This window comes from Pipistrellus hanaki, assembly GCF_964339955.1.
Source record: "Pipistrellus hanaki genome assembly, chromosome: 14".
NCBI lineage: Eukaryota > Metazoa > Chordata > Mammalia > Chiroptera > Vespertilionidae > Pipistrellus > Pipistrellus hanaki.
This window is the reverse complement of record NC_140516.1, coordinates 37,649,563-37,677,509: the sequence shown is the minus strand read 5'-3', so window position 1 is coordinate 37,677,509 and position 27,947 is coordinate 37,649,563. Positions and strand designations below refer to the sequence as shown.

Below are 27,947 nucleotides of genomic sequence, written 5' to 3'. Positions count from 1 at the left end.
AGGGGTATCTGTTTAAATATTTTGGGGGAGGAAAGGGACAAGACCGAGTTGTGTTTCAGAAAGATGGCCTGGCCGCAGAGTGTGTGCGACAGATGGAAAGGGACAGAGAGCTCCCTTTTATTGCTCTTCTTTAAACTTCAACAGGCAGCAGCTGAGCGGCAACCTATGAACCAGAAGATCACCGTTGGATTCCCAGTCAGGGCACATGCCCAGATTGCAGGCCCAGTCTCCCCTGAGGGGCGTACAGGAGACAGCTCATCAGTGATTTGTCTCTCATCATTGATGTTTCTCTCTCTCCCTCTCCCTCTCCCTTCCTCTCTGAAATCAACTTTAAAAACACATTACATTATCACATAGGGAACAAGCATCGCCCAAGTTTCCCAAAGCTCTCTGGGAGTCAAAGGGTTATAAGCAGCTATTTATTGAAAGCCAGTTTCCAGTGCAGTTAATCAGTAAGCCAGAATCCGTGGAACTACCGAATCTGGGGGACGTGCAAAAAACCCTTCAAAGGGTTCTCCTGCGTTCCGAGAGGCAGAGAAATGGGGGAGGAGAGGGGATGATCCCAGAGCCACAGGAATAACCTCCAGCTGTGGGCTTCCTCCAGGTGCGGCACGCTGCGTTCCCTGCGGCCGCTGGGAGAGCTGGTCCGGCCCTGGGGTTCTGACGGAAGAAGGCAGGTTTGGGGGAGACGGTGGCTCCCTGCCGGAACCCCTCGGAAGAAGGCCGGCGGGATGTCAGGCCTGCTCTCGGTGCTCCTCCGCCTCTCCCTGCTCCTCCCGTGGGCCGCCCCGGTGACCTTCCGCCACCACCGCTACGATGAGCTGGTGCGGACGCTGTACAAGGTGCACAACGAATGCCCCTACATCACGCGTGTCTACAGCGTGGGGCGCAGCGTGAAGGGGAGGCACCTCTATGTGCTGGAATTCAGCGACTACCCTGGAATCCACGAGCCCTGTAAGCCCCAGCAGTCCTTGGAGCGTCGAGGGCAGGACCCTTCCTTACAAATCTAGTCATGGGGGGGGGGTGGAGGGGAGGGAGGTCCTGGACCCCTGCATCTGTCAACTAGCATCTCTCTCTCCTCCAGCCTGTGCTGAGAACTTGTCCCTGCTTTAGCCCTCAGTGGCCTCCGCCTCTAGGGAGCTGCAATCTCCATTCAGGCTCCAGGTGGTTCCTCTTTGTTAGGTTCCAGTTGCTCAGGACCTTCTTCCCTGCTCCCATCCCCCATCCTATCCATTTCCTTTCCTCCCATTGCCCCTCCCTCACCCCTTATTACTCTGTCATCCTCTATCCAATGGCTCAGGAGACAGAAGCAGAGACAATTAGCCCTTCCAGTTCTGCCAGGAAACTGAGGAGGGTTTCGGGATATTTCTTTGGGGAAGGATGGTGAGCTAGAGTGTGGCGTCCTGGAGAGGGTTTGGGGGCTGGGGTATTAGTTTTATTCATTGCATTAGTTGTTGTTGTTGTTGTTGTTGTTGTCAGTTTGTTTCTATCATAAAAGCAAGTGATGTTCGGATTAAAATGAGAAATTAGAGAGGGGAAAGAAACTCAGTCATAACCCCACCACTCACAGGTGACCTTGCTAACCTACTGATGTATATCCTTCCAGACTTTTTCTATGCAGAGTTAAAACCCCTTGGCACTGTTTACTTTATAAAAGTGGAATCATACTGCAACTACATTTCTTATTGCTTAGCCGTTTGTGAATGGCATCCATGTCTGTAAATGTAGATCCACATCATCATGTTTGGCTGTATAACATTCCATCTCATGGTTGTATCTAACTGTTCATTTATGGGTGGCATTCGAGTCTTTTCTAATTTCTCACTGCTTTACTTCTAACAATGGTGACATTCAACTTATGTCAGTTCCTCCAAACTGTCCACCTCAACCCTCTCTTCTGCTCACTTCCACACTCTCTCTCCTAGCCCAAACTTCATCCCAACCTGCCTAAGCCAGTGGTTGGCAAAATGCAGCTCGAGAGCCACATGGGGCTCTTTGGCCCCTTGAGTTTTTAACAAAGACCAGTTTAGGAGTACCCTAATTAAGTTAATAACAATATACGTACCTATATAGTTTAAGTTTTAAAAATTTAGCTTTCAAAAGAAATTTCAGCCGAAACCAGTTTGGCTCAGTGGTAGAGCGTCGGTCTGCGGACTGAAAGGTCCCGGGTTCGATTCTGGTCGGGGGCATGTACATTGGTTGCGGGCACATCCCCGGTGGGGGGATGTGCAGGAGGCGGCTGGTCGATGTTTCTCTCTCATCGACGTTTCTAGCTCTCTCCCTTTCTCTCTGTAAAAAATCAATAAAATATATTAAAAAAAAAAAAAAAAAAAAGAAATTTCAATCGTACTGTTGATATTTGGCTCTGTTAACCAATGAGTTTGCTGCCCACTGGCCTCAGCATTTATCCTATGCTCCCAACAGACCTCCTGACTCCTAACGCCACCACTCTTTGAGCCTTCCGTTTAACACCGAGATGCCAGAATAATTTCCCTAAATGCTGATCCAATCATCTCACCCCCTGCTTACAGGCCTTCAGTGACAGCTGCACACCAGGCGGATTCTGTCCGTGACGCGTCAGAATATCACATGGCCAATGGGTAGGGGGGGGGGTGGTGGGATGTGGCTAACGGAAGGCCAGAGTGAATGATTAAGTGCAGATAAGGGCCTTGCTTGGAAGCCTCACGTACACAGCAAGCACCTGCTGTGACTCGTGCCGTGTGTTCACTGTGGAGCCTGTGGGTGCTAATGGACGCGGCAGAGTTAGCCCCTCCTTGCTCCATGCCCTCCTCTGCATGCCGCCTCCACTTTCTAGCATTCAAGCCTTCCTTCAGGCTTTTTCATTTCGGTCCTTCTTTCCTCTGAGACCTGCAACTTAGCTTTTCATCCACTTGTTCCTTTCATTTATTCATTATTCATTCTGCAAATATTACGTTACTACTATATGTAAGCACGTTTGTAAATTCTGAATATACAGCAGAATAAAATGAAGACACTGCCCTCAGGGCCTTAATTCTAGCTGGTAAGACTGGCGATAGATGGGTAACTATGTAAATATATACTATATTGTATTGGATAAAAATAAGTGCTCTAGAAAAAAAAAAAACACACAGGAAAGAGATAGAGAATGTTATTCAGTACTATGGACAGAGTAGGGGAGAGGTCAGTGCTATGTAGAAAAAGCTTCTCTGTCAAGGTGATATTTCAGTATGTCCTCAAACTGATACTGGGGAGGAAAACACCACAGGCAGGGAGAGAACAGGAGCTGGGCACGTGTGAAGAACAGCAAGGAGGCCCTGCAGCTGCAGCGGAGTGGACATTGGGAGAGCAAGAGGCAGGTTGGAGCAGGAAGGTCAGGGCAGCGGAACAGGAGGAGACTGGGGAGGGCCTTACAGGCTTTTGTAAAGATTTTGGCTTTTCCTTTTCCTTTGAGCGAAGCCAGAAGCCACTGGAGGGTTTGAAGCAGAAGAGTGGCATGGTCTGACTTAAAAAAACTTAGTAAAGATCACTCAGAGCAGTTACCTGTTGGGGCAAATAAAGTTTCTTTGAAACACAGCCTTGCCTAGTTTTCGTATGTTCTAGGACTGCAGGAGTTGAGTAGCTGTGACACAGACTATATAGCTCACAGATCCGAAGTATTTTCTATCTGGCTCTTTATAATAAAAGTTTGCAGACCTTTGACTCAGGGGAATGCTCTTTAATGGGGCTGGGCAGAGGCAAGGAGTTCAAGTAGGAGATTTAGTGTAATAATCCAGATGTGATGAAACCAAAATGTCAGCAGTGGTGGTTGTAAGTGGTCGTATTCCACATGCTCTATTGAAAGTAGAATTTGACAGTGAGCACCTACTAAGTGCAAAGCACTCTGTTAGTTTCTATAGGTCAGTCGTTGCCCACTTTTAGATTTCAAAGAAGTTAAAAAAAAATTTTTTTAAATGTATTTTATTGCCGAAACTGGTTTGGCTCAGTGGTAGAGTGTTGGTCTGCGGACTGAAAGGTCCCAGGTTCGATTCCAGTCAAGGGCATGTACATTGGTTGTGGGTTTACTGAACAAGGATGTTGAAGATACTACCTACTATCTGCTATCACCATCCTTCTTAAAAGAAGGGATATTTTAATACTAAGAAAAGTAAGAAAGACATAATCTAAGATTTAAAAAATGCACTAAGATTAAAGACTACACATTATGGAAATTTTACTACATGATCCTTGTGAGTTATAGACATTTGGAGGGGAAAGACTGCTGTAGGTACACTAAGATAAATGCCCTAAAAAATTTGTTTAAATGTATATATATTCAGAAAGGCCAGATCCAGTAAAGAAAATAAGACCTATGCAAAATTAGGTAAAAACTTAGAGTAGAAAGTGGTAAGCACCATAAAAGGGAAGTTCAACCCTAGCTGGTTTGGCTGTGTATAGTGTCGGCCTGTGGACTCAAGGATCCAGGGTTCAATTCCAGCCAAGGACACATGCCCGGGTTGTGGGCTCAGTCCCCAGTAGGGGGCATGCAGGAGGCAGCCAGTCAATGATTCCATCTCATCATTGATGTTTCTATCTCTCTCTCCCTCTCCCTTCCTCTCTGAAATCAATAATATATATATATTTTTTAAAAGGGAAATTCAGCAGTGAGTTCACTTCCTAGAACCTACAAGGATGTGGAGGGGGGACTGGAAATATAGAGATGAAGAGGTCCAGAATCAGAAAATCACAGAGACAGGAAGATGGGTGGAAGCGAAAGCATGGAGGGAGGAAGATAAATCACTTGGCCAGAACTTTTCTCCTTCCTCTAAAAAGGGGCAGGAGTTGCTTTCTTTAACCGGTTCTAGAGGCTCTCTTCCTGACCTCAGTTCTGGCTTTCTTTGAGCAGTTAATGTAGCCAATGAGAAGATTAGGGAGTGAGACTTAGGTAAATTCCTTCCCACTCTGTGCCTCAAAACACAACATTCTCGGATATTAAGGAGAGGTTTTCGTTTCCTAAGTACGAGGAAAATTAAGTGTTCAACCAAGATGATTAGACGGTAATAGTATAACCTAGAGCAGTGGCTGGCAAACTGCGGCTCTTTGGCCTCTTGAGTTTTTAGCAAAGGCCAGCTTAGGAGTACCTTAATTAAGTTAATAACAGTGTACCTACCTGTATAATTTAAGTTGAAAACATTTGGCTCTCAAAAGAAATGTCAATCGTTGTACTGTTGATATTTGGCTCTGTTGACTAATGAGTTTGCCGACCACTGGCCTAGAGAGCATTTCATGTGAGCAGGTCTTGGGAAAACACCGCCCTGACCCTAAAAGACTTGACTCTGAGAAGCAGCGAGCTACTGTCAGTGCTCTCTGGGCTTTCTCTCAGACTCACTAGCTGGGTGACTTCAGACAAGTGACTTAGCCTCATGCCTCCCCAGGGCCCTCATCCTGAGGCTAACAACGACCCCTCTCCAAGGTTCCTGTGAAGATTAGCAGTGTGAGCACAGAGGTCTGGTACACAGTAGGGAGTCAATGCATGGCAGTCCTTATTGTCCCTGGCATGGGTTCTTGTAGCGTTCGGGACTGCCATTTGTTGGGAAGGGGCTTGGGGATTGCTGGGAAAGACCCACCGGAAGCATGAGCTTTTCTCTGACTCGCTGATAAAACAGAGGGAAGAGGTCCCTTGGCAAAGTTAGGCATCCAGGGCATTTGCAAACGTTCCCCATCTTTGATTGCCCCGCGTGTCTCTCTCTCGCTTGCAGTGGAGCCCGAAGTCAAGTACGTGGGGAACATGCACGGCAACGAGGTGCTGGGCCGGGAGCTGCTGCTGCAGCTGGCGGAGTTCCTGTGCGAGGAGTTCCGGAACGCCAACCCGCGCATCCTGCGGCTGGTCCAGGACACGCGCATCCACATCATGCCGTCCATGAACCCGGACGGCTACGAGGTGGCGGCAGCCCAGGTACCACGCTGTGCAGGGAACAAAGCCATCGTCAGGGACAGAGTAAAAGCCAGTAGACAATCTGTCCTCTCAGGGCCACTACGTCATAGAGAGAAAAGAAATATAAGGAAGTATGAAGATTTGGGTTCACAGCTATAACACCCTATGCAATGATGTGGGCTCTCTGAATTTCAGTTCTCGCCACACCTTTCCAGTTGACCTCCTGTTTTTGTTATATATATATATTTTTTAAGAGGGAGAGAGAGGTAAACATCAATGATGAGAGAGAATCATGATTGGCTGCCTCCTGCAAGCCCCACGTTGGGGATGGAGCCTGCAATCCGGGCATGTGCCCCTGACCGTGACCTCTTGGTTCAGAGATCGATGCTCAACCACTGGGCCACGCAGGCCAAGCTGACCTCCTGGCTTTATTGGGAAGGTCAATGAGGCAATATTTGTGAGGACACTTTGTAAACGGGAAAATAGTGTGCAGGAATGAGGGATATTGCAAAACAGACCTCCTTCCCTGGACTTCTAGCTTCGAACCCTAAATGCTCTGCTTCCTCCTTCAAGACACATTTGCATGCGGGGGGGACTGAAGGGGAAGGCGATGGCAGAGATCAAGCTTTTCCCAGAGCTGTGAAGTAAGGAGTTAATTTTAGATTCATCATACTTTATTTCTGTAGGTATTTTTTCCTCTACTAGTGTAGTATTCAGCTTTTTAATTCTTTTTTTTTTTTTTTTTTTTAATATATTTTACTACTGGCTCGATCCCCAGTAGGGGGAGTGCAGGAGGCAACCAATCAATGATTCCATCTCATCATTGATGTTTCTATCTCTCTCTTCCTCTCTCTTCCTTTCTGAAATAAATTAAAAATATTTTTTAAAAAGCCAGCTTTAGGTAAGGCAGAATAATGCCCCCCAACTCCCTCAAAGATGCCCAAGTCCTCATCCCAGGAACCTGTGAACATGGTATGTTACATGGCAAGGGGGGATAAAGTTGCAGATGGAATAAAGGTTGCTCAACAATTGACCTTACTATCCTGGGTCATTTGGGTGGGCCCAGTGTCATCAACCACCAGTCCTTTGGGTGTGGGAGGAGGAGGCAGAAGGCCAGAGTCAGAGATTGGAAGATGTGAAGGCCAAAGGAGGGACCAGGAGCCCAGGAATGCGGTGGCCTCGGGATGCTGGGACAGCTTCCCCGAGCGCCTGCGGAGGACACAGCCCTGCTTTTAGTCCTGTAAGACCCATTGCAGTCTTCTCTCCAAGACTCCACATGTAATGATCTTGTGCTATTTGAAGCCACTAAGTCGGTGACAAGTTGTTACAGCAATAACAGGAAACTGATCTACCACCAGCCCTGTTTATGGGAACCTTCTGTTAAGAGGATTCCTTACTGGCCTGCTTAGCCAATGGCCCCATGTGAGCAGTAATACTGGGAGGTCAATTAACATAGCTGTTAATAGGAACAGGTAAGAGCTCGTTGATACTAATAGAAAAATCGTGAAAAACCCTGAGAGGCATAAGAAAAAAATCATGATCTCATGAAGTGAAAAGCCAAACTCCAAACTGAAAAAGCAGATAAGTGTTTTTCACTGGATAAAATTGATGTATGAAGTGTAAGAGATCTTCAAAAAACATTATGTTCTCAATGAGATCTAAGGATAAACTATAAGCAGGATGCCATGAAAATGAAGAAATTTGTGAAAAGTAGATTTCTTGGAAAGATAGGAGACTGGTAGTACCTTTGTGCGTTTTTAGCTGCCCAGCGCTGAACCATTCACCTTACTTCTAGGAATAGCCACCGCATGGGGCTCTACTCTCTCAGTCAGCAGGGCTCAGTGGACACTATTCCCCTTCTCCAAGGCCACCCAAAACATTACCTGGAATTTATTTTAGTTATTTATATAAACATCTGCCTCCCCACATATACTGTGAATTCTTGGAATGGTAAAATAATGTCTTACTATCTTTCCCCAGTGTCTATCAGAGATGGATTTAAATAAGTGTTGGTTACTACCCTGTTTTCCCGAAAATAAGACGTGTCTTATATTAATTTTTTCTCCCAAAGTTGCGCTAGGTCTTATTTTCGGAGGATGTCTTATTTTCAGGGAAACACGGTAGATGGATGGATGGATAGATGGATGAATAAATGAATGAATACATAACCAAATAAGTGATAAAATCTGTAGTGTAAGCATGAGGTTGATATTACTCAGAAGAAAGATAAGCAAGTATACTAACTTTTAAAAGTGATGGTGGCCGAAACCAGTTTGGCTCAATGGATAGAGCGTCGGCTTGGGGACTGGAAGGTCCCGGGTTCGATTCCGGTCAAGGGCATGTACCTTGGTTGCAGGCATATCCCCGGTAGGGAGTGTGCAAGAGGCAGCTGATTAATGACTCTCTCTCATCGATGTTTCTAACTATCTCTCTCCCTTCCTCTCTGTACAAAATCAATAAAATATATTTTTTAAAAATAAATAAAAGTGATGGTGGGGTTTTCAAGTTTAGCTCTTTCTGCAAAAGTTAAATATAGACTTACCTTAAGACCCAGCAGTTCCACTAGGTATCTGCCCAAGAGAAATGAAAACATAGATCCACACAAAGAAATGTACATGAGTGTTCATAGCAGCATTATCCGTGATAGCCCCAAAATGGAAACAACCCAAATGTCCATGTACTGGCTGAAAAAGTATCCCCCCAAATTCATGTCTACCTGGAACCTGTAAATGTGATCTTATTTGAAAACTAGAAGCCCAGCACACAAAATTCATACATAGGTAGGGTCCCTAGGCCTGGCCAGCAATCAAGGCCTATGGGGGCCATCTCGCCCAGTCCCGATTGGGGCCAGACTGGCTGCCGGATGAGGCCTGCCAGATGGGAAGAGGGACCATGGGAGGTTTGCTGGCCAGGGGAGGAACCGGGGGAAGTTGGCTGACAGTGGGAGATTGGCTGTGGGAGCACACTAACCACCAGGGGGCAGCTCCTGCATTAAGCGATTGCTCCTTGGTGATCAGTGCACATCATAGTGACTGGCCAACCGGTCATTTAGTTGTAACAGTTGCTTAGGTTTTTATCAATATATAAATAGATAAGGATCTTGCATATGTAATCACGTTAAGATAAAGTCATACTGGATTAGGGTGGACCCTAAATCAAATATGCCCGTTGTTCTTATAAGAAGAAAGAAATTTGCCTGGCTGGTGTTGCTCAGTGGTTGAGCATCGACACATGTACCCCATGCTCCAAGAGGTCACCTGGATTCCAGGTCAGAGCACATGCCCTGGCTGGGGCTCATTCCCCAGTAGGGGAGGTACAGGAGGTGGCCAATCCATGTTTTTCTCTCTCATCAATGTTACTTTTTCTCTCTCCCTTCTTTTTCTCCCCTCCTCTCTCTTTCTCTCTCTAAAAAAAAGATCAACAAAAACATTAAAAAAAAAAGAAGAAATTTATACAGAGACACAAACAGATGGGGAGAAAGTTATATGAAGATGGAAGCAGGAATTGGAGTGATTCATGGGAACAGCAGGGATTGCTAGCAGCCACCAGAAGCTAGAAGAGACAAAGAAGGATCATCCACTGAACCTTTAGCAAGCATGACTAGATTTCAAATTCCTAGCCTCCAGTATTGTGGGAGAACAAATTTCTGTTGTTATAAGTCACCTAATTTGTGGTAATTTGTTAAGGCTGCCCCGGACAACTAATACAGTCTATTAGCTGGTGAATGGGTAAACAAAATGTGTTAAATATAATGCAGCTATCCTATATAATAAAAGCATGGTATGCAAATTGTCCCCTCAATCGGCCAGGAGTTTGTCCGGGAGTTCACCCAGGGGGTGGGGCTGTCTAGGGGAAGGAAGGGAGGCCCCGGTGGCAGCCAGCAGCCATAGGGACCCTACCAGTGCAGAATTTCATGCACTGGACCTCTAGTTCACCAATAAAAGGGAATGAAGTACTAATACATGCTACAACATGAAGGAACCTGAGAAACATTGTCTAATGAAAAAAGCCAAACACATATGTGAAATGTCCAGAAAAGGCAAATCTACAAGAGTTGGAGTGAAAATGCAGAGTGACTATAAAAGGCATGAGGTGTTTTTCTGTTTTTATTTATTTTTATTTTTTATAGTTTATTGATTTTTTACAGAGAGGAAGAGAGAAGGATAGAGAGTTTGAAACATCGATGAGAGAGAAGCATCAATCAGCTGCCTCTTGCACACCCCCTACTGGGGATGTACCCGCAACCAAGGTACATGCCCTTGTCCAGAATTGAAGCTGGGACCTTTCAGTCCGCAGGCTGATGCTCTATCCACTGAGCCAAACCGGTTTCGGCCATGAGGTGTTTTTCTTAGGGTAATAAGAATGTTCTCAAATTAGATTGCAGTGATGGTTGTATACTCTCTCAACATCCTAAAATTAATTGAATTGTAGACCTCAAATGGGTGACTTTTATGGTACATAAATTTTATCTCAGTAAAACTGATTTTTTGTTTGTTTTGTTTTTAAGTAGGGGGTTCTTCAAATATAGGATTCAGTCTGAAACCTTCATTTTCCCTCTCTTCATTTTCCCACTAGGGCCCAGAAGCTTCTGGATATCTGCTTGGCAGAAACAATGCAAATGGAGTGGACCTGAACCGCAACTTCCCCGACCTCAATATGTACATCTATTACAATGACAAGTACGGAGGCCCCAACCACCACTTGCCCCTTCCAGACAACTGGGAGAGCCAGGTATGGGAAGAAATTTACATACGGAAGCAGGTAAATCAGCATCTGGAAGTTCTAGAAATCTTCACATCAACTAAAGAGGCAAAAACTAGGCATCAACTCAACTCCATGTTCATGTCCCCAGAGTAGTAATAACTGCCTCTTTGTATTTATTCCCTCCCCCAGCATAGGGACCTCCGAGGGGCACCTGCTCACAAAATGTTTGATGTGAGTGGCCATGGCAGTGAGGGAAGTGAAAGCAGTATCATACAGTTGCACAGAATTTTATAAAATTATTTCAGTTGATCATTGTAGCACTGTGTGGCGAGTGCCTCTATCAGTGTTATCCATCTCTGTTTTATAGATGCTACGCTTATAGAAAAAAAAATAATTTAAATTCACGCAGCTATAATTGATGGAATCAGATTTAAAACCCAGGCTTCCCCACTCCTCATCCAACATTCTTTCCACTGCACTGTACTGTTGACACAGAACTCTGGCTTTCTATAGAGAAATCTCTCTTACATGTGGACTGTGTGCTCATCAACAATGAGCTATACAGCCCTGACTGGTTTGGCTCAGTGGATAGAGCATCGGCCTGCAGACTGAGGGGTCCCAGGTTCAATTCCAGTCAAGGCCATGTACCTTGGTTGCAGGCACATCCCCAGTGGAGGGTGTGCAGGAGGCAGCTGTCGATGTTTCTCTGTCATCGATGTTTCTAACTCTCTATTCCTCTCTGTGAAAAAATCAATAAAATATATTTGAAAAAAAATACACAATGAGCTATAGAAAGAAATTCAGCGTCTTGACCTTATGCATAGTTTTCCTCTTTCCTTTCTATATGAGCATTGACTACTTTACCGTGCTCTCATTTTCCTGCTCTCCAGTCAGAGGTGGTGGTGGTCCCAACCTTTTCCCCAAGAGGCCTGTCACGTCACCCCTGGTGATGTAAACGGTTTCATCCTCCTTGTGGGCCTGCTCCTGAGACACATTAGCACCACATAACCCTAAGCACATCCACTCTGAGAGGAGGAAAGACAGTGAAGATGGAAATTATTTACTTGTATTATAAGTCCAGTGACTTTCCTTGGAATACCATCCCTCATGAGCACTATAATATGCGATCAGTAGGGTGGGATTTTACTTCTTAGCCAAGCCTGGCCCATATTACACTATTCTAATCCATGAAATGGGGGTATGACCATGTCAACATCACAGTAGATGTGTTAGGCGAAGGAGGAGGTTGGAAACCATTACTGTAAACCAGCGTTTTCCACATTTATTTACCAGAGCCCTGCATTTCTGCCAAGGTGCCTCAGAAGCCACGGAAGCAGTGGGGAAATGGGAGGTGGGGGGGCAGAGAGAGGTCAAGTTTGATGCATTTATTACAAGTGACGAGCCTTCTTTGACTCATCGTTGCCGCACAAAGTCCATAATTTACATTAGTGCTCACTCTTCATGTGCTACATTCTATGGGTTTGGCCACACGCGTCCTGACATGTGTCACACACAATGATGTCACTGCCCTAAATGCTCTCTTTTTTTTTATCTGTTTTCTATATTAGGATTCCATATAAGATTTCATTTTGAAAAAGGGTTCCATCAATTAATTTTTAAGATAATATTCTTTTAATTATTGTTATTTAGAGGGATGGGGGAGAGAGAGAGAAACATGGATTTGTTGTCCACTTACTTATGCATTTATTGGTTGCTTCTTATGTGTGCCCTGATCAGAGGTTGAACCTGCAACCTTGGTGTATGAGACAATGCTCTAACCAACTGAGCTACCTGACTAGGGCCATCCACTTAATTTTTTACTTATTTATTTTTTAATATATTTTTATTGATTTTTTTACAGAGAGGAAGAGAGAGGGATAGAGAGTTAGAACATCGATAAGAGAGAACCATTGATCAGCTGCCTCTTGCACACCCCCTACCAGGGACGTGCCCGCAACCAAGGTACATGCCCTTGACCGGAATCGAACCTGGGACCCTTCAGTCCGCAGGCTGATGCTCTATCCACTGAGCAAAACCGGTTTCAGCTCCACTTAATTTTTTTAAAAGTATATTTTATTGCTTTTTTACAGAGAGGAAGGGAGAGAGTTAGAGAGCTAGAAACATCGATGAGAGAGAAACATCGACCAGCTGCCTCTTGCACACCCCCTACTGGGGATGTGCCCACAACCCAGGTACATGCCCTTGACCGGAATCGAACCTGGGACCTTTCAATCGCAGACCGACGCTTTACCACTGAGCCAAACTGGTTTCGGCTCCATTTAATTTTTTAAAACCATCATAAAAAAGGTAAAAGTTTCCCCACCTATACTTCTCATACCTAGTAGGACCTGTCTTATTTGGACATGCTATCTCCTCAGGCCACTCACTGACAAACTTTTTTTTTTTTTAAATATATTTTATTGATTTTTCACAGAGAGGAAGAGAGAGGGATAGAGAGTCAGAAACATCAATGAGAGAGAATCATCGATCAGCCGCCTCCTGCACACCCCCCACTGGGGATGTGCCCGCAGCCAAGGTACATGCCCTTGCCCGGAATCGAACCCGGGACCTTTCAGTCCATAGGCCGACGCTCTATCCACTGAGCCAAACCGGTCCCGGCACTCACTGACAAACTTATTCAGATGTCTCTCATCTCTCCTCAGGTGGAACCTGAGACTCGGGCCATAATCCGGTGGATACAATCCTTCAACTTTGTCCTTTCAGCCAATCTCCATGGAGGGGCAGTGGTGGCCAATTACCCGTATGACAAGTCCCTGGAGCATCGGTTCCGGGGTTACCGCCGCACTGCCAACACCCCCACGCCCGACGACAAGCTGTTCCAGAAGGTATGCAGAACGGCGGCTTGTCCAGCTGGGAACTTGGGGCTCAGGAGAGTAACCCAGGCCAAGTCAGTAACACAGGACCCTGTGAGGTACAGACCACAGAAAATAGCTGGCAGCACTGCTTGCTCATTAGGAGCTTACAGCCTAGAAAACTGCATTTTGTTCTGAGTGATGAGCCAAAGTGTCATGAAAAAATTAAGTATATAGGCAATTTTTATAGTACAATTACCACAATGTAAGAAAAGTACTTAAGCTAATGACAAGCAAGAGATATGCCCAAAGACTAATCATGATGGTGGTGAGTGAGTGGCATTAAGTGTGAATTTGGGGGGCTCTGATTTGCAATTTCATGATAGTAGGGCTATATTAATGAAAAATAGACTATGCACATAGTTTAAAAAAATAGCAGTAGAATAAAATTAAGATTATTTTATAGTTAACATATTATTAATAACATAATGTATATAACTTAATGATATTTATTATTACAATTATAACATTAATTATTAATTCATCAATTAATGAATTACATAGAGAATAATACCAGTTTTTCCTTTGCAAAGCAAGTATATCTCATTTTTTTCACTGGTAGAAAATAGTAATGGAAGGGAATGAATAGAGATTCTAAATAAATTCCTTTCTTAATACACAATTCACCCTCAAAACAGTTTTTTCCTGATGAAGTCCTATCTTCTTTCTTTTACAAAACTCAGCTAGAAAATGGAATATCTAGAAATGGATTAAGGAGTACAAAATGTCAGTTATAAAAATAGTCTCAGGGATGTAAAGTACAGCATAGGGAATATAGTCAGTAATCCTATATAATAAAAGCCTAATATGCAAATTGATCAAATGGTGGAATGACTGGTCGCTATGATGTGCACTGACCACCAGGGGGGCAGACATTCAACACAGGAGTTGCCCCAGCCTGTGGTGGCAATGGCCAGCCAAGGTGGGTGCCAGTGGGGGCTCCCTGATCACCCCACCAGTCACCCCAAAATCATCCCTGATCACCAGCCAGGCCTAGGGAACCCAACCCATATACGAATTCCATGCACCAGGCCTCTAGTATTGCAATAACTATGTATATGTCAGATGGGTACTAGACTTCCTAGGGCACATGTGTCAAACACAAGGCCCGCGGGCCAAATCCAGCCCGCCAGGCCTTGCAATGTGGCCCGCACCGCGCTGTCATCACTGCACTCCGCTGTCAGTTTATGACATTGTCAGTTTATGACTGTTCAGTAAACCATTCGGCCCGCGATTTAGGCTGGATTTTAGATTTTGGCCCCTTCTCTGATTGAGTTCGACACCCCTATCTAGGGTGATCACTTCATAAGGTATAGAAATGTCTAATCATTATGTTGTACATCTAAAATATATTATATGTCAACTGTAATTGAAAAATAAATTTTAAAATAGAAAAATAAATAATTAAAAAAAAGAAATGGTACACTTAGAAGGGGACTTATATATAATCTAGTGCCACCCCTCACTTTACACTTGGAGAAATTTAGTCCCAAGATAGTGGAAAAATCAGATCTCAGGTTGCTTAACTATAATCCACTGCACACACATACAATCTCTATCTTGGCTGGTATTTTCTTTCACTAAAGCAAATAATCAGTAGTTTATACCTAGGGTTTCTTGGCTTTACACATCTTCTAAGTATGAACATCGCAATGTGAGTGGGAAACACTCAAGTTCATTTCTGCCCACTGTCCCTACAGCTGGCCAAGGTCTACTCCTATGCACATGGATGGATGCACCATGGTTGGAACTGTGGGGATTACTTCCCGGATGGCATCACCAATGGGGCTTCCTGGTATTCTCTCAGCAAGGGTAAGGGGAGGCCTGGTTACAGCAGTGCTTCAAGCTGAAGTAGGGTGAGACTCATTTCTCCTTCTGATTTACCTTTTTTATAAAATCCTCACCTGAGGATATTTTTTCCATTGATCTTTAGAGAAAGTGGAGGGGAGAGGGAGAGAGGGAGAGGGAGAGAGGGAGAGGGACAGGGGGAAGGAAAGGGAAAAGGAGAGGGAGAGGGAGAGGGAGAGGGAGAGGGAGACAGGAGAAATATAGATGTGTGAGAGACACATCAATTGGTCGCCTTCTGCACGCACCCCAATTGGGGCCTGGGATCAAACCTGCAGTGGAGGTAATTGCCCTTGACTGGGAATCGAATCTGAGACCCTTTGATCCTTAGGCCAACGTTCTAACCACTGAGAAAACTGGCCAGGGCTATCATTTTTTTTTCTTCTTCTTCTTCTTAGAGAAGTGACAGGAATACTATAGAATCTTGCATTGGGGATACAGATCTAAAAATGGCAACGTCTTAAGTTAGCATTAATGGCATTTTGTGGCCTTTTTATTTTATTTATTTATTTATTTTAAATATATTTTATTGAATTTTTACAGAGAGGAAGGGAGAGGGATAGAAAGCTAGAAACATCGATGAGAGAGAAACATCGACCAGCTGCTTCCTGCACACCCCCTACTGGGGATGTGCCAGCAACCAATGTACATGCCCTTGACCGGAATTGAACCTGGGACCTTTCAGTCCACAGACCGACGCTCTATCCACTGAGCCAAACTGTTCTCGGCCTTGTGGCCTTTTTAAAACTGGTGGTTTACACAGAATACTGGGGCATAGGAGGGAAATAATATAGTCAAGTGGTTAAAGTGTGGGCTTCAACAGCACATTGGGTTGAAACTCAGCTTGCCCATTTACCAGTTATGTGGCTTCAGGCTAACCTCTTAACCTCTCTGAGCTTTGGTTTCCTTATCTGTACTTTAAGAATAACAATATTGCCGAGACCGGTTTGGCTCAGTGGATAGAGCTTCGGCCTGCGGACTGAAAAGGTCCCAGGTTCGATTTCGGTCAGGAGCATGTACCTTGGTTGCAGGCACATCCCCAGTAGGGGGCGTGCAAGAGGCAGCTGATCGATGATTCTTTCTCATCGATGTTTCTAACTCTCTATCCCTCTCTCTTCCTCTCTGTAAAAAAAATCAATAAAATATATATAATTTTTTTAAAAAAAGAATAACAATATTTGCCCCATCATTTTGATATGAGTATTAGATAGAGTAATGCTCATAAAGCATTTGGAAATACCTGGCTTACAAATGTTGGGCTTTTTCTAAGTCGCATAGAGATATGCCTCACATAGCAACAGGCGAGGAGAGGCGCTGGCCTGGGCACACACATTGCCTCTGGTATATGCTCGGTACCCTCCCTGCCCATCTCCCAGGATCAGGAGTCTGCCTGGACATTGGCCACTGATAATGCAGCAGACACTTCCGGCAAGCAGCTCTGTCTCTACACCCGGGGCCTTCTCCATCGCAGGGAGTTGAGACAGAACCTCTGTAGATGAGCCTTCGGTAGGTAAGGAACCTAAGGGTAGGGAAGAGGCTGAAGCAAGAAGCTGGGACCTTTGAGCAATCACATGTCAGCGGTTGTCTTTCCCTGTCCTCTCAAGTCTGGCCTGGTTGGAGCCTAAGTAGCAGAATGCTCACTGGAGAAGACTAAGCTGATAGTTGGTCCTGCGGAGAGTGGGGAGGAGGAAGGTTAGGGAGGCGCCATGTACTGGCAGAGTGGCTGAAAACTCACTTGAATACAGAGCAAGAAGATTTTGTTGAACTTTACATTCTTTAGTTTGCATTAGGAAAGCAATAGATTATTTTCCCTCAAAAAATAAAATATCAAGTATATCTTTTCCAATTATACTTGTTCTTCCCTTCCTATCCTTTGGGAAAGCATTGAGAATCGTGGCCCCAAATTAAGCTGGCACCATTTCAAGATTATCAATTTCATTAAAACAAGTGTTCCAACAGTGTGGCCTCTGGACCAGCCTCATCAGCATCCCTTGGTACTTGTTAGAAATGCAAATTGAATTTGCATACCTACTGAACCAGAAACTCTGGGCTAAGGCCCAGCAATCTGTATTCAGCTGGAAGATGCAGCCTTCTTATTCTAATTCTGAGAGAGAAGTGATGGAGCTGGCTATAGTTGTTCTCCAGCTTCCTATAACAGCTGCTTGTACACAGTAGCTCAGGGAGGAGGTGAAAGTTGCTATCATTTTGTTAGGGTATATAAATATACACTGAAAACAGTTACAGAACAAACAAATAAAGTACAAGATAATGTCAAATGCTGTGAATATGTGGTGAATCACTAAATAATCAATGAGTTTTCTGTATACGCTTCTATCTGTTGCCAGAATTTTAAAACTAAATTTTAGGATTTCCATCTTAAATTGGCAAATGAGATGTAGGAGTTTTCTCATGTCCCCACACAGTAGGGGGTCTGTTTTCCAGCAGAGTATAAATAGGTAATTTTTAACTCAAAGAAATTTGTGGTATAAACACCATTCTAATCATCAGAAACATATTTTAAAATAATTCAACTGAATAATACCGAAGGTAGAAACCAGCCAGCTTTGATGGAGGGAAAATACAACTGCGTTCTGCTTTTTCAGGGTTGTTTTTCTTGGTAACTGTTGTCCAGGTTCGGGCTGTGTTCTTAGGTAGGAGGAGGAATGTGAAAGCAAGGAATATGTCTCACTTCTAACCTCCCTACGATGGAGGGCATCGGAGTCCAAAGAGGAAACCTGTCCCCAGAAAGCAATATATGTGCCTACTGTAACGCTAAGGCACAGCCAATAAGCAGACTTTGGACATGCTAGGAGAGGCAAGAAATGAATTTAAGTCATTAAATGCAAAAGGAGTTGAGGGTAGAGATGACAAATGGGCACTTACGAAGAGAGAAAATGGAACAATAGAAAGGCATGTGGATGGGAAAGGGGGGAAGGCTTTACAGAGGAGGAAGTGAATATCAAGAGGAAGAGTAGAAAATAACGAGGTGTGTGGAGAGATTGGGATTAGAGCTGGAATTGCCCACCGGGTGGGAAACTGGTGGTTCCAGTCTGCCCTTTGCTCTTTCCCCTAGGAATGCAAGACTTCAATTATCTCCACACCAACTGCTTCGAGATCACGCTGGAACTGAGCTGCGACAAATTTCCCCGCCAAGAGGAACTGCCGCGCGAGTGGCTGGGTAACCGGGAAGCCCTCATCCAGTTCCTGGAGCAGGTAACACTGAACTCTTCAATTTTATGGTTATGGAAAAAGGTTTTTCCAGCGGCAGCAAGGTTCTCTGTGTGGCTCAAGGCTCACTTTTGCTCTGACTCAACCATATATCTGGGCTTCTTCTACCAATGAAACGTATCCATTCAACATGACTGAGCAGAACTATCCATCAGGAACTAGACTCTATGCTGGGGATCGTGCATATAAAGCCACAAACACCCCTGTCCCTATGGAGTTTATATTCTAGCGAGAAGAGATAGACAGACAATAAGCAAAGTAATCAGATAAATCTTATAACATTGCCAAATGCTAGGAAGAGGCCTTCCTGAGGAGGTGACATTTAGACAGACTTAAAGGAGGTAAGGGAGAGAACCGTGCACATGTCTGGAGAAAAGGGGGTTCCTCGGTGCGGACACAAAAGTAACTGCAAGGCCAACACCAGCACTAAACGATGTGCGACATCACCAGTCACTAGGGAAATGCACATCAAACCCACAGGAAGATACCACCTCACACCCAATAGGACGGCTGCTTTAGAAAACAAACAAACAAACAAACAAACAAACAATGACAGAAAATAGCAAATGGCAAGGATGTGAAGAAGTTGGAACCCTTGTATATTGTTGGTAGAGATGTAAAATGGTGCAGCCGCTATGAAAAACAATACTACTGTTCCTCAAAACAATTAAAAATAGAACTACCATAGGAGCCAGCAATCTGCTTCCGGGTAGATATCAAAAAACAACAACAAACAAACAAACACAAAACAAAACAAAACAAAAAACTGGAAGCAGGATCTTAAAGAGAGATTTGTTCATAGCAGCAGTATCCCTGAGAGCCAAGAGGTGGAGCAATCCAAGTGTTCAATGAGAGAAAAATGGATGAACAAAATATGATATATACATAAAACGGAATATTATCCTGCCTTAAAAAGAAGAAAATTCTGGCTGAAGCCAAGTTTGGCTCGGTGAAGCGTCCTGGGTTGGATTCCTGTCAAGGGCATGTACCTTAGTTGCAGGCCCCTTCCTGGCCTTGGTCGGGCTACAAGGAGGCAACCAATCAATGTGTCTCTCTCACATTGATGTTTCTCTCTCTCTCTGTCTCTCCCTCTCCCTTCCACTCTCTCTAAAAATGGAAAAATGTTGTCAGATGAGGATTAACCAAAAGAAAAAAAGAAGGAGAAGGGAATTCTGCCACATGCTTCAACATAAATAAACCCTGTGGATATTACACCAAGTTAAATAAGCCAATCACAAAAAGACAAATACCTTATAATTTCACGAATATGACATATCAAGAGTAGTCAAGCCCTAGCTGGTTTGGTTCAGTGGATAGAGCATCGGCCTTAGGGCTGAAGGGTCCTGGGTTCGATTCTGCTCAAAGGCACATGCCTGGGTTGCAGCCCAACCCCAGTAGAGGGTATGCAGGAGGCTGCCGATCAATGATTCACTCTCATCTCTCTCCCTTCCACTCTGAAATTAATAAATATATATATATGTGTGTGTTTAAAAAAAAAAAAAAAAGAGTAGTCAATTTCATAGACAGAAAGTAGAATGGTAGTTGCCAGGGTCTAAAGAGAGAAGGAGATGGGTCTGGTTTAGTGGGTACAGAGTTTCAGTTTTACAGGATGAAAAAGATCTGGAGATTGCTTGCACAACGATGTGAATGCATTTAACACTACTGAACTCTACATTTAAAATGGTTAAAATAAGAAATTGTATGTTGCCTGTATTTTATCACAATTTAAATATTTATTAATTAAAAAAAAATACAAAGCCAGAAACACTATTGTGGCTGGAATAATCACAAGAGCAGGGGGGAAGGTAGCAGGAGATGAGGCCGGCCAGCTACCTGGGGCTGTGGCTTTAGGGACCATCGTAAGAACATCAGCTGCTGCTCCGAGTTGGGTTTGAGTATGACACGATTTGACTTACAATTTAATGGGCTTGTTCTGATTGCTCTATTTAAAAGACATTATCTGGTGTAAGGAGAGGGGACAGAGAGCCCAGGTTACTAGGTTAATCTTTGTGAGTTAAATGCAAAAGTGTATGAGACATGGCTGTGGGGACTCTAAAACACTGTACAACGTTTTATGATCATAGTTATACCATAAGTTTTTGTGGGTTTTTTTTTTTTTTTTTTTGACAGGTACACCAAGGCATCAAGGGAATGGTGCTTGATGAGAATAATAATTATCTCCCTAATGCTGTCATATCTGTCAGTGGGATTAACCATGATGTCACCTCAGGTAGGTAGCCACTCCCTAGTGGGGTGAGAAGGAAACTTTCACTCCCTCTTCTTCCTCATAATCAGGAGGCCAAACTGGAAGCCAGCGAGACTCACAGGGACATCAAGGCCACTGGGGGCCAGGGACTGGAGGAGGGAAAGGCAATAGAAATGGGAACAGTGAATTAAGAGGCAAGGACCAGGAAAATGCCAATGTCACATCTCTCTTAGCATCAGGAGCCACTTCCTCCTATCACTGTGTTAGGCGTGTTTTCTGGGTTTGCAGCTATTAATAGCTCTCGTACTGGTGTGAAAGGGCTAGAAAAGGAAAGGACTGTAAACCGGATGCTTAGTCTTGTCCCTGACCCGAGCGGGTCACTACACCTCCATTCAGGACAGAGCTAGCAAGATGCATCCTATAGACCTGGCGCAGGGCGAGATTGACAGAACCTCCTACATGGTACAGAACGTCTCATGCACAATGGTGTTGCAAACTGCACCAGCCCCATTGGATCATGCACAGCTTGTAGGATTTTGTTGTTGTTTTGTTTTGTTTTTAAAGCAACACAGTGGCTACCAATGGTTAGGGACAAGTGACACCTGCCTGCCTCTCACAGCCTCAACACCGGCAAAGCTCAGCCACATCTACCACACCAAGCAGACACCTTACAGCTCAGACAGTCTGTTGAAACTGGATGAAATCTCAGCTTTAAGGAGATTACTCATGTTCTCTAAGACATCCCAACACACCTTCCATGAAAGGCTCATTCAAGACAAAGACAGTGTGATACCCTGAAGGCAGGATTCTTTAGGGAAGCATCAGGCTGGGACCAGGACTGTTTAGAGATCAAACCTCCAGCATCCCTAAGAGCTTCAGAGCTTGCTAGACTCATACCTTATTCACGCCAAGGGTGGGGAATGCCTCTGAAACATTCTAGCCAATCTACAGATATTGAATAACTCTGATGTCACCAGTAAGGGCCCATTTCCAGTATCCATTATGCTGAACTAATAACTTGCTACTTTTTACCTCAGGGGATGGTGGTGACTAGCAACTAACTCATTGCTAGCATTCATTATCCTACTTAGCAAAGCATCTAGTGTTGATTAGAGATAAAGAGAGTTGAAGCCCTCATCATAGCTGCATCTGGAATTGGGCCTTTCTTTTTCCCCCCTTTTTTCTTTTTAAGTAAAATGAGGATTTCTTGACCGATGTTATGGTAGTGCGTAGCAGGGAAAGAACAGGATAGCTGGACCAACTGGCAAGGAAGAAAACGAGGCTGATTTTGGTGCTCCCAGCAGGAGGGCCCGTGGACTTCCTTTTGGAGGAAGTTTGTCAAATTATCTGTGGTGAAGGATGTCTTGATCTGTGGGTTTTTAATTCAGTATTTTTTTTTTAATCATGTTGGTTCTGAGTGTATGACTGTTTATATGCAAACATGGTTTAATTTTTATTGGAATTGGGCCTTTCTGATACAGTCCTCGCCGCCACACCTGGATGTGAGCCCTTGGTTAAGAAAATGATAGCCCTGGGGTATGACTTAAACTGTCTAACATAAGTACAATAAGATACTGCTTTTACTAAAATATTGTAAAGTAAATTACAGACATTGAACAGGGGGCAGAAAAGAGACTTTCTCTCTATTTAGGGACTGTCTCATTCTTAATTGCACTTATTTCAATTATTCATTGCTATACACTTAAAAAGAAATTTAAAGGCATGGTCACAATTGGTTCAAAAGCAACGTGAGGTCATTAGCCAAATTGCTACACCCCTGCCATAGACAGGCCTTCTTTCAAAAAAAATTTTTTTTAATATATTTTATTGATTTTCTACAGAGAGGATGAGAGAGGGATAGAGAGTAAGAAACATCGATCAGCTGCCTCCTGCACACCCCCCACTGGGGATGTGCCTGCAACCAAGGCCCATGCCCCTGACCGGAATCGAACCTGGGACCCCTCAGTCCACAGGTCGACACTCCATCCACTGAGCCAAACCAGTTTTGGCCAGGCCTTCCTTTTGAATTTTATTTTTCTCTTTTAGAGATGATGGCAGATGTATTGAAAATAGGATTCTCAAAGTCAGACCTTCAGTGGTCATTTTGTCCAGCCCTCCCACTCGATGTAAGATGATTGTAGGCGTACAACACCACGGAGACGCTGGCTGTCCGTCCCAGGCCCCCACCCCGTGAGGCCGGCCGTGCACCGCACAGCCATGGTGCTTCTCCAGCACCCTCCTCTGTGTCCGCCTCAGGCCTCACAGCTTCCTAACGCAGCTCGTGTCCTTTGTGGGAGCTCCGTGGGTCCCAGCCGTCTTTGCTTCTGCATCGCTACATCTTCCTCCCAGCGACTTAGCCCCAAACTTCCCATGCTTGTTTCTTCAGGCACACACTTCTTCACGGTGGCTTTTCCGGTATTGAAACAGAGGTCTCGTGACTTCTCTTTACCAAGCAAAACCATTTACAGATATTCAAGCTTTCTCCCAGGGACCCATTCCTGGGCATGCGTTTTTAAAAACACGCAGTCCAGAGTTAAACACCGTATTCACAGGGCAGAGCACTGGGAAACTCCCGTTTCTCAGGAGCTGAGGGCCATGCTCCTATGAGGTAAACCAGCCTATGATTGTTGTAGATCTTAACCAGTTTGGTTACACCATTAAGATCGTTTTTTTGTTTTTGTTTTTGTTTTTGTTTGTTTGTTTGTTTTCATTTAAAGACTGTATACCTGGGGCAGTTTCTAATCAGCAGACTGAGTCATATCCTTGTAACTTTAGGTGCTCATGGTGATTACTTCCGGCTGCTGCTTCCAGGCACCTACACTGTCACTGCCACGGCACCGGGGTGCGACCCAAAGACTGTGTCTGTGACCGTGGGTCCCGGGGAACCAATGCGGGTGAGTGAGGCTGGCTTTTGCAGGACGCGTCACTTATCCAGAGTCACAAACAGCCAATTGCACAGCTCTACTCTTTGCTAATCTTTCCTCTTTCCCCATTAAAAAAAAAAAAAAAATCTCATTGCTCTCCTATGCTAATTTTTCTCCTATCCCTTTGCTATTATATCCCTCCCCGCTTCCTTTGGACTTTTCCTTTTCCTCTGTTTAACATAGCACACTGGTTAAAAACGCTTTCTTCTTCTAAATCCAGCTCATTTGTCCACTGACTATAGACAGATCAGCCAATCACTCTCATCCTCAGCATCTTCGCCCGCAAACTGGTGACAATGGCACTGCCTTCACAAGAGACTGAAATGAGAGCCTGCCTATAAAGCATGCAGTGCAGTGGCCGACACATAGAAAGTACCCGGCAAATGTTAGTTCACAGAGTCCGGGAGGCCTGGCCCAGATACACGGGTTCCCAGGGGTTGCATTCTTCTGTGCCATCAGCAAGGACTACCACCAGATGGCACTCTGCCCCCTTCTGGTGCCCCGTGTGCCCAGACCCCCTTCCTTCCCACGCGCCTCAGCAAGAAAAGAAACAGCTGACATTCGGCTTTCCGTGGCATGTTTTACATGAGAAGCAAAGAATTTTCATCTATAAGCCCAAATCTTTTGAGCTCTAGTCCTATTAGATCAGGGTCTTAACGATAAGGAGGCTCCGCGATCACTCCCATCTCCTGCATGTTGTAAATGACTTCCATGCAGAGGCAGGAAGCAGAGTAACTCTTCCACTGTAGCCTGTTCCCCAGTCCCAATCTCCCTTTTTTCTTACGATAACCTCTGCTCCTCATCTACCCTAAAATCAAATGACAGTTAGGCAGCAGTATGCATGTGTCTTGCAATAAAGCAAGTCTATTAGTTATGTTTATATGCATGCATTCAAGTCCTTCCGTTGATCTCTTACCCCTCCCCCAACCATCTCCCAGGGGTCTTCAAACTACGGCCAGCGGGCCACATGCGGCCCGCAGAGGAGTCTGATCCGGCCCGACAGGTTTTTTGGGCAGTGAGCGCAGCCGAGGTGTTACAGTAGGAATTAGTAGTTCATATAGTCCGGCCCTCCAGCTCTCTGAGGGACCGTGATCTGGCCCCCACTTTAAAAAGTTTGAGGACCCCTGTGACCTAACCAGTGGACACAAGACACTGGGGGAGAGAGGAGGGGCATGTGTGGGGACGGGAGTTGGGGGTTGGGGGAAGGGGGGAGGTGAGGCCGCAGGGAGGTAAATGGGGGAAAAAAGGAGACATATGCACTACTATTTGTAATAAAATTTTCGCCCTAACCAGTTGGGCTCAGTGGATAGAGTGTTGGCCTGCAGACTCAAGGGTCCCGGGTTCGATTCCGGTCAGGGGCATGTACCTTGGTTGTGGGCACATACCCAGTGTGCAGGAGGCAGCTGAATTGGTGTTTCTCTCTCATCGATGTTTCTGACTCTCTATCCCTCTCCTTTCCTCTCTGTAAAAAAAATCAATAAAATATATATTTTTTAAAATAAAATAAAATAAAAATTTCAAAAAAATAAAGCAAGTCTATTCAGGGCCAAATACAACCAACTAAAAATCTTGAGTGACATGCTCTGCTTCAAAATATTTCAACTCCGGTGTCATACGGCCTTTAAATAAATTAACATAATCCATTAATATATTGTGTTTTGAATACAGTTCCCAGATACCATAACAACTAAGAACCCATTTATTGGTCTCAGTAGAGTCTTCCCATTCTAAAGCGGAGAACCTTGGCTGGGGGGGAGGGGAAGATCATTAACTGGATGGTTTTCATGTTACCATGGAGACCCTCTCAGATACCTCCCAGCGTCCGGGGTTCTCCCCTCTGCTTTCCCACAGCCTTCTGGATGTCATGTTTCTTTCATTTCCCTCTTCCTTTCCTCGTTTTGTTGTTTCTTGTTTCTCTTCTAAATTCCTGTATTACCGTAGTGCCATTGGTGCTGACTTCCCTGACTTTGGGGAAGTAGCAGAAAAGCTGACTGTGGATTTTTGTGAAAGGGGCAAGACATAATCTCCTGGAGAGCCCTCTTAGTCACAAGTGTTTCAACTGCCAGCTGGCCTCAGCAGCTCCAGCTGTCTCAGGGAGGCTGAGGATGCCTCAGGGAAGGGTGGTTAGAACCCTGAGCCACTCCCTCTCCCTGTGCTCCCTGGGATGGTTCTCCAGCTCCCGCACAGCCAGGATACCCCAGATAGATGGTCAATACCATCGCGATATCCGTGTACACAGCCAGCAGGCAAGTTTCCAGGTATTACTGGAAATTATGCATTAATTAATTTAAGAATCCATACTACGCCGAAACCGGTTTGGCTCAGTGGATAGAGCATTGGCTTGCGGACTGAAGGATCCTGGGTTTGATTCCTGTCAAGGACATGTACCTTAATTGCAGGCACATCCCCAGTTGGGGGTGTACAGGAGGCAGCTGATTGGTGATTCTCTCTCATCAATGTTTCTGTCTCTCTGTCCCTCTCTCTTCCTCTCTGTAAAAAATCAATTATATATATATATATATATATATATATATATATATATATATATATATATATATATATGAATCCATACTAACAACCTATCTCTTTTCTCCTCTCTGTGTTTCTCAACGATGATGGTAGAAAGTTGAGTTCTAAGGATCTGAAGCGAGTGCATGCCTGAGCCCGCCGCCTGTGACTCGCACAGTCCAAGGAACGGGGTTATTATGACACCTTCGGTCTTAGTAAGAACTAAGTCCTAGGCCACAGTATTGGTTTGAGTTGCAGGTATAGTTTTTTTTTCAAATACAGATAAAGTGGATGAATATGAAGTTCATCCAGATACACCTTATGTGCTGCCTTAGGCAGCACTTTGGGGGAATAGCAGCCAAGCCTATCCGACACCACCAGGGCTGCTGTGGGTCGTTGCTGTGATGATTCTCCTTAGTGACCCCCTGCACCTGTGGTGAAACCGGGTCCAGACAGGTCTCCCCCAATTCCAATATTAGGGAGTCCCCAAACGGCCTCCTCACCTCTCTGAGCGGTCTCTTCTTTTCTTCCAGGTTGACTTCCAACTCATGAGAAGCATCCCTAAGGGAACCGAGTCCCCAGCGCAGCACCCGGAGGCAGACTCTCACCAAAGCAAGTCCAGCCCCGGGTAGCCACGGGGAGAGAGACAGAGGCGGCTGAGGCCCAGTCCCTGCCGGGGAGCTGGCCCGGGAGCACTTCAGAAAGGCTCTGGTCCTGCTATCGGATCGCATGAAGCATTCTTTCTATTTTATTATCTGAGACGTATTTAACTATAAATATATTCAGAACAGTTTAGAACGATCTCCATCTGTTCCAGGGGTAAGCCCCCCCTGACGCAGTAGTACATAGACTCAGCGGTGTTCAGCAAGGTTTCCTGATCGTGTGTGAACGGAGTGGGTCCCGAAGGCTCTGTGCCAACCCATTGCTGCACCCAGAGACTGGTTCTGGCTGGCTGGCCACTCTGTCAGCATCGTCTCTCAAGGTCATAGGTCCTCAAGGGATATTTCTGAATGCACAGCTGAAATGCTGAGATGCATGGATCACCATTGATATTGTTCCCATAGCAAGATCCGGGGAGCAAATCTGAAATCCCAGAGGACCCTTTCAGCAATAGCCAGTAGTTTCTTGATAAGAAAAGGATTTCACAAAAAAAACAAAAAACCCACACTACCCATTTTTGTACATGGACATGTTAAACAATGAGCGCATATATATATATATATATATATATATATATATATATATATATATATATATATATATTTTAATCCTCACCAGAGGATATTTTTTTCCATTGATTTCTAGAGAGGGTAGAAGGGAAGGAGGGGTGGGGCGGGGAGAAAACATAGAGACACAATGATTGGCTGCCTCCCACATACATCCCTACTGAGTCTGGGGAACCTGCAACCAACGTAGTGCCCTTGACTGGGAATCGAACCCTCCACTCTTTGATCCACAGGCCCACACTCTAACCACTGAGGGGAACTGTGCACCTTTCACACATTTTCTGGGTACGCAACTGGGAATGCAGATGTTCCTGTGGAATGGCTCTGCCCTGCCCCATGTCAGCAATACAGAGCACTCTCTTTTATTTTTTTATTTTATTTATTTATTTATTTTTATTTTTTTTTAATCAATCTTTATTGCTCATATTATTACAAAGGTTCCTCATTTCTTCCCCCCTCCACCAGGTTCCCACCCCTCCCTCTGCCCCCTCCCCATCCCCCATTGTCCTCATCCATAGGTGCACAGTTTATGTTCAGTCT

The 27,947-nt window shown here is 44.8% G+C and overlaps 1 protein-coding gene across 1 annotated transcript; it reads left to right on the top strand.

Annotated features, from left to right (window-relative positions):
- Positions 1 to 338: 338 nt before the first annotated feature.
- CPN1 (carboxypeptidase N subunit 1) lies at positions 339 to 27,327 on the top strand. Its single transcript, XM_084904097.1, has 9 exons — positions 339 to 954; positions 5,718 to 5,914; positions 10,469 to 10,624; positions 13,261 to 13,443; positions 15,171 to 15,282; positions 18,389 to 18,528; positions 20,674 to 20,773; positions 23,525 to 23,643; positions 26,715 to 27,327. The coding sequence occupies exons 1-9, from the start codon at positions 732 to 734 to the stop codon at positions 26,811 to 26,813; spliced, it is 1,329 nt and encodes a 442-aa protein (XP_084760223.1). The 5' UTR covers positions 339 to 731; the 3' UTR covers positions 26,814 to 27,327.
- The last annotated feature ends 620 nt before the right edge of the window (positions 27,328 to 27,947 follow it).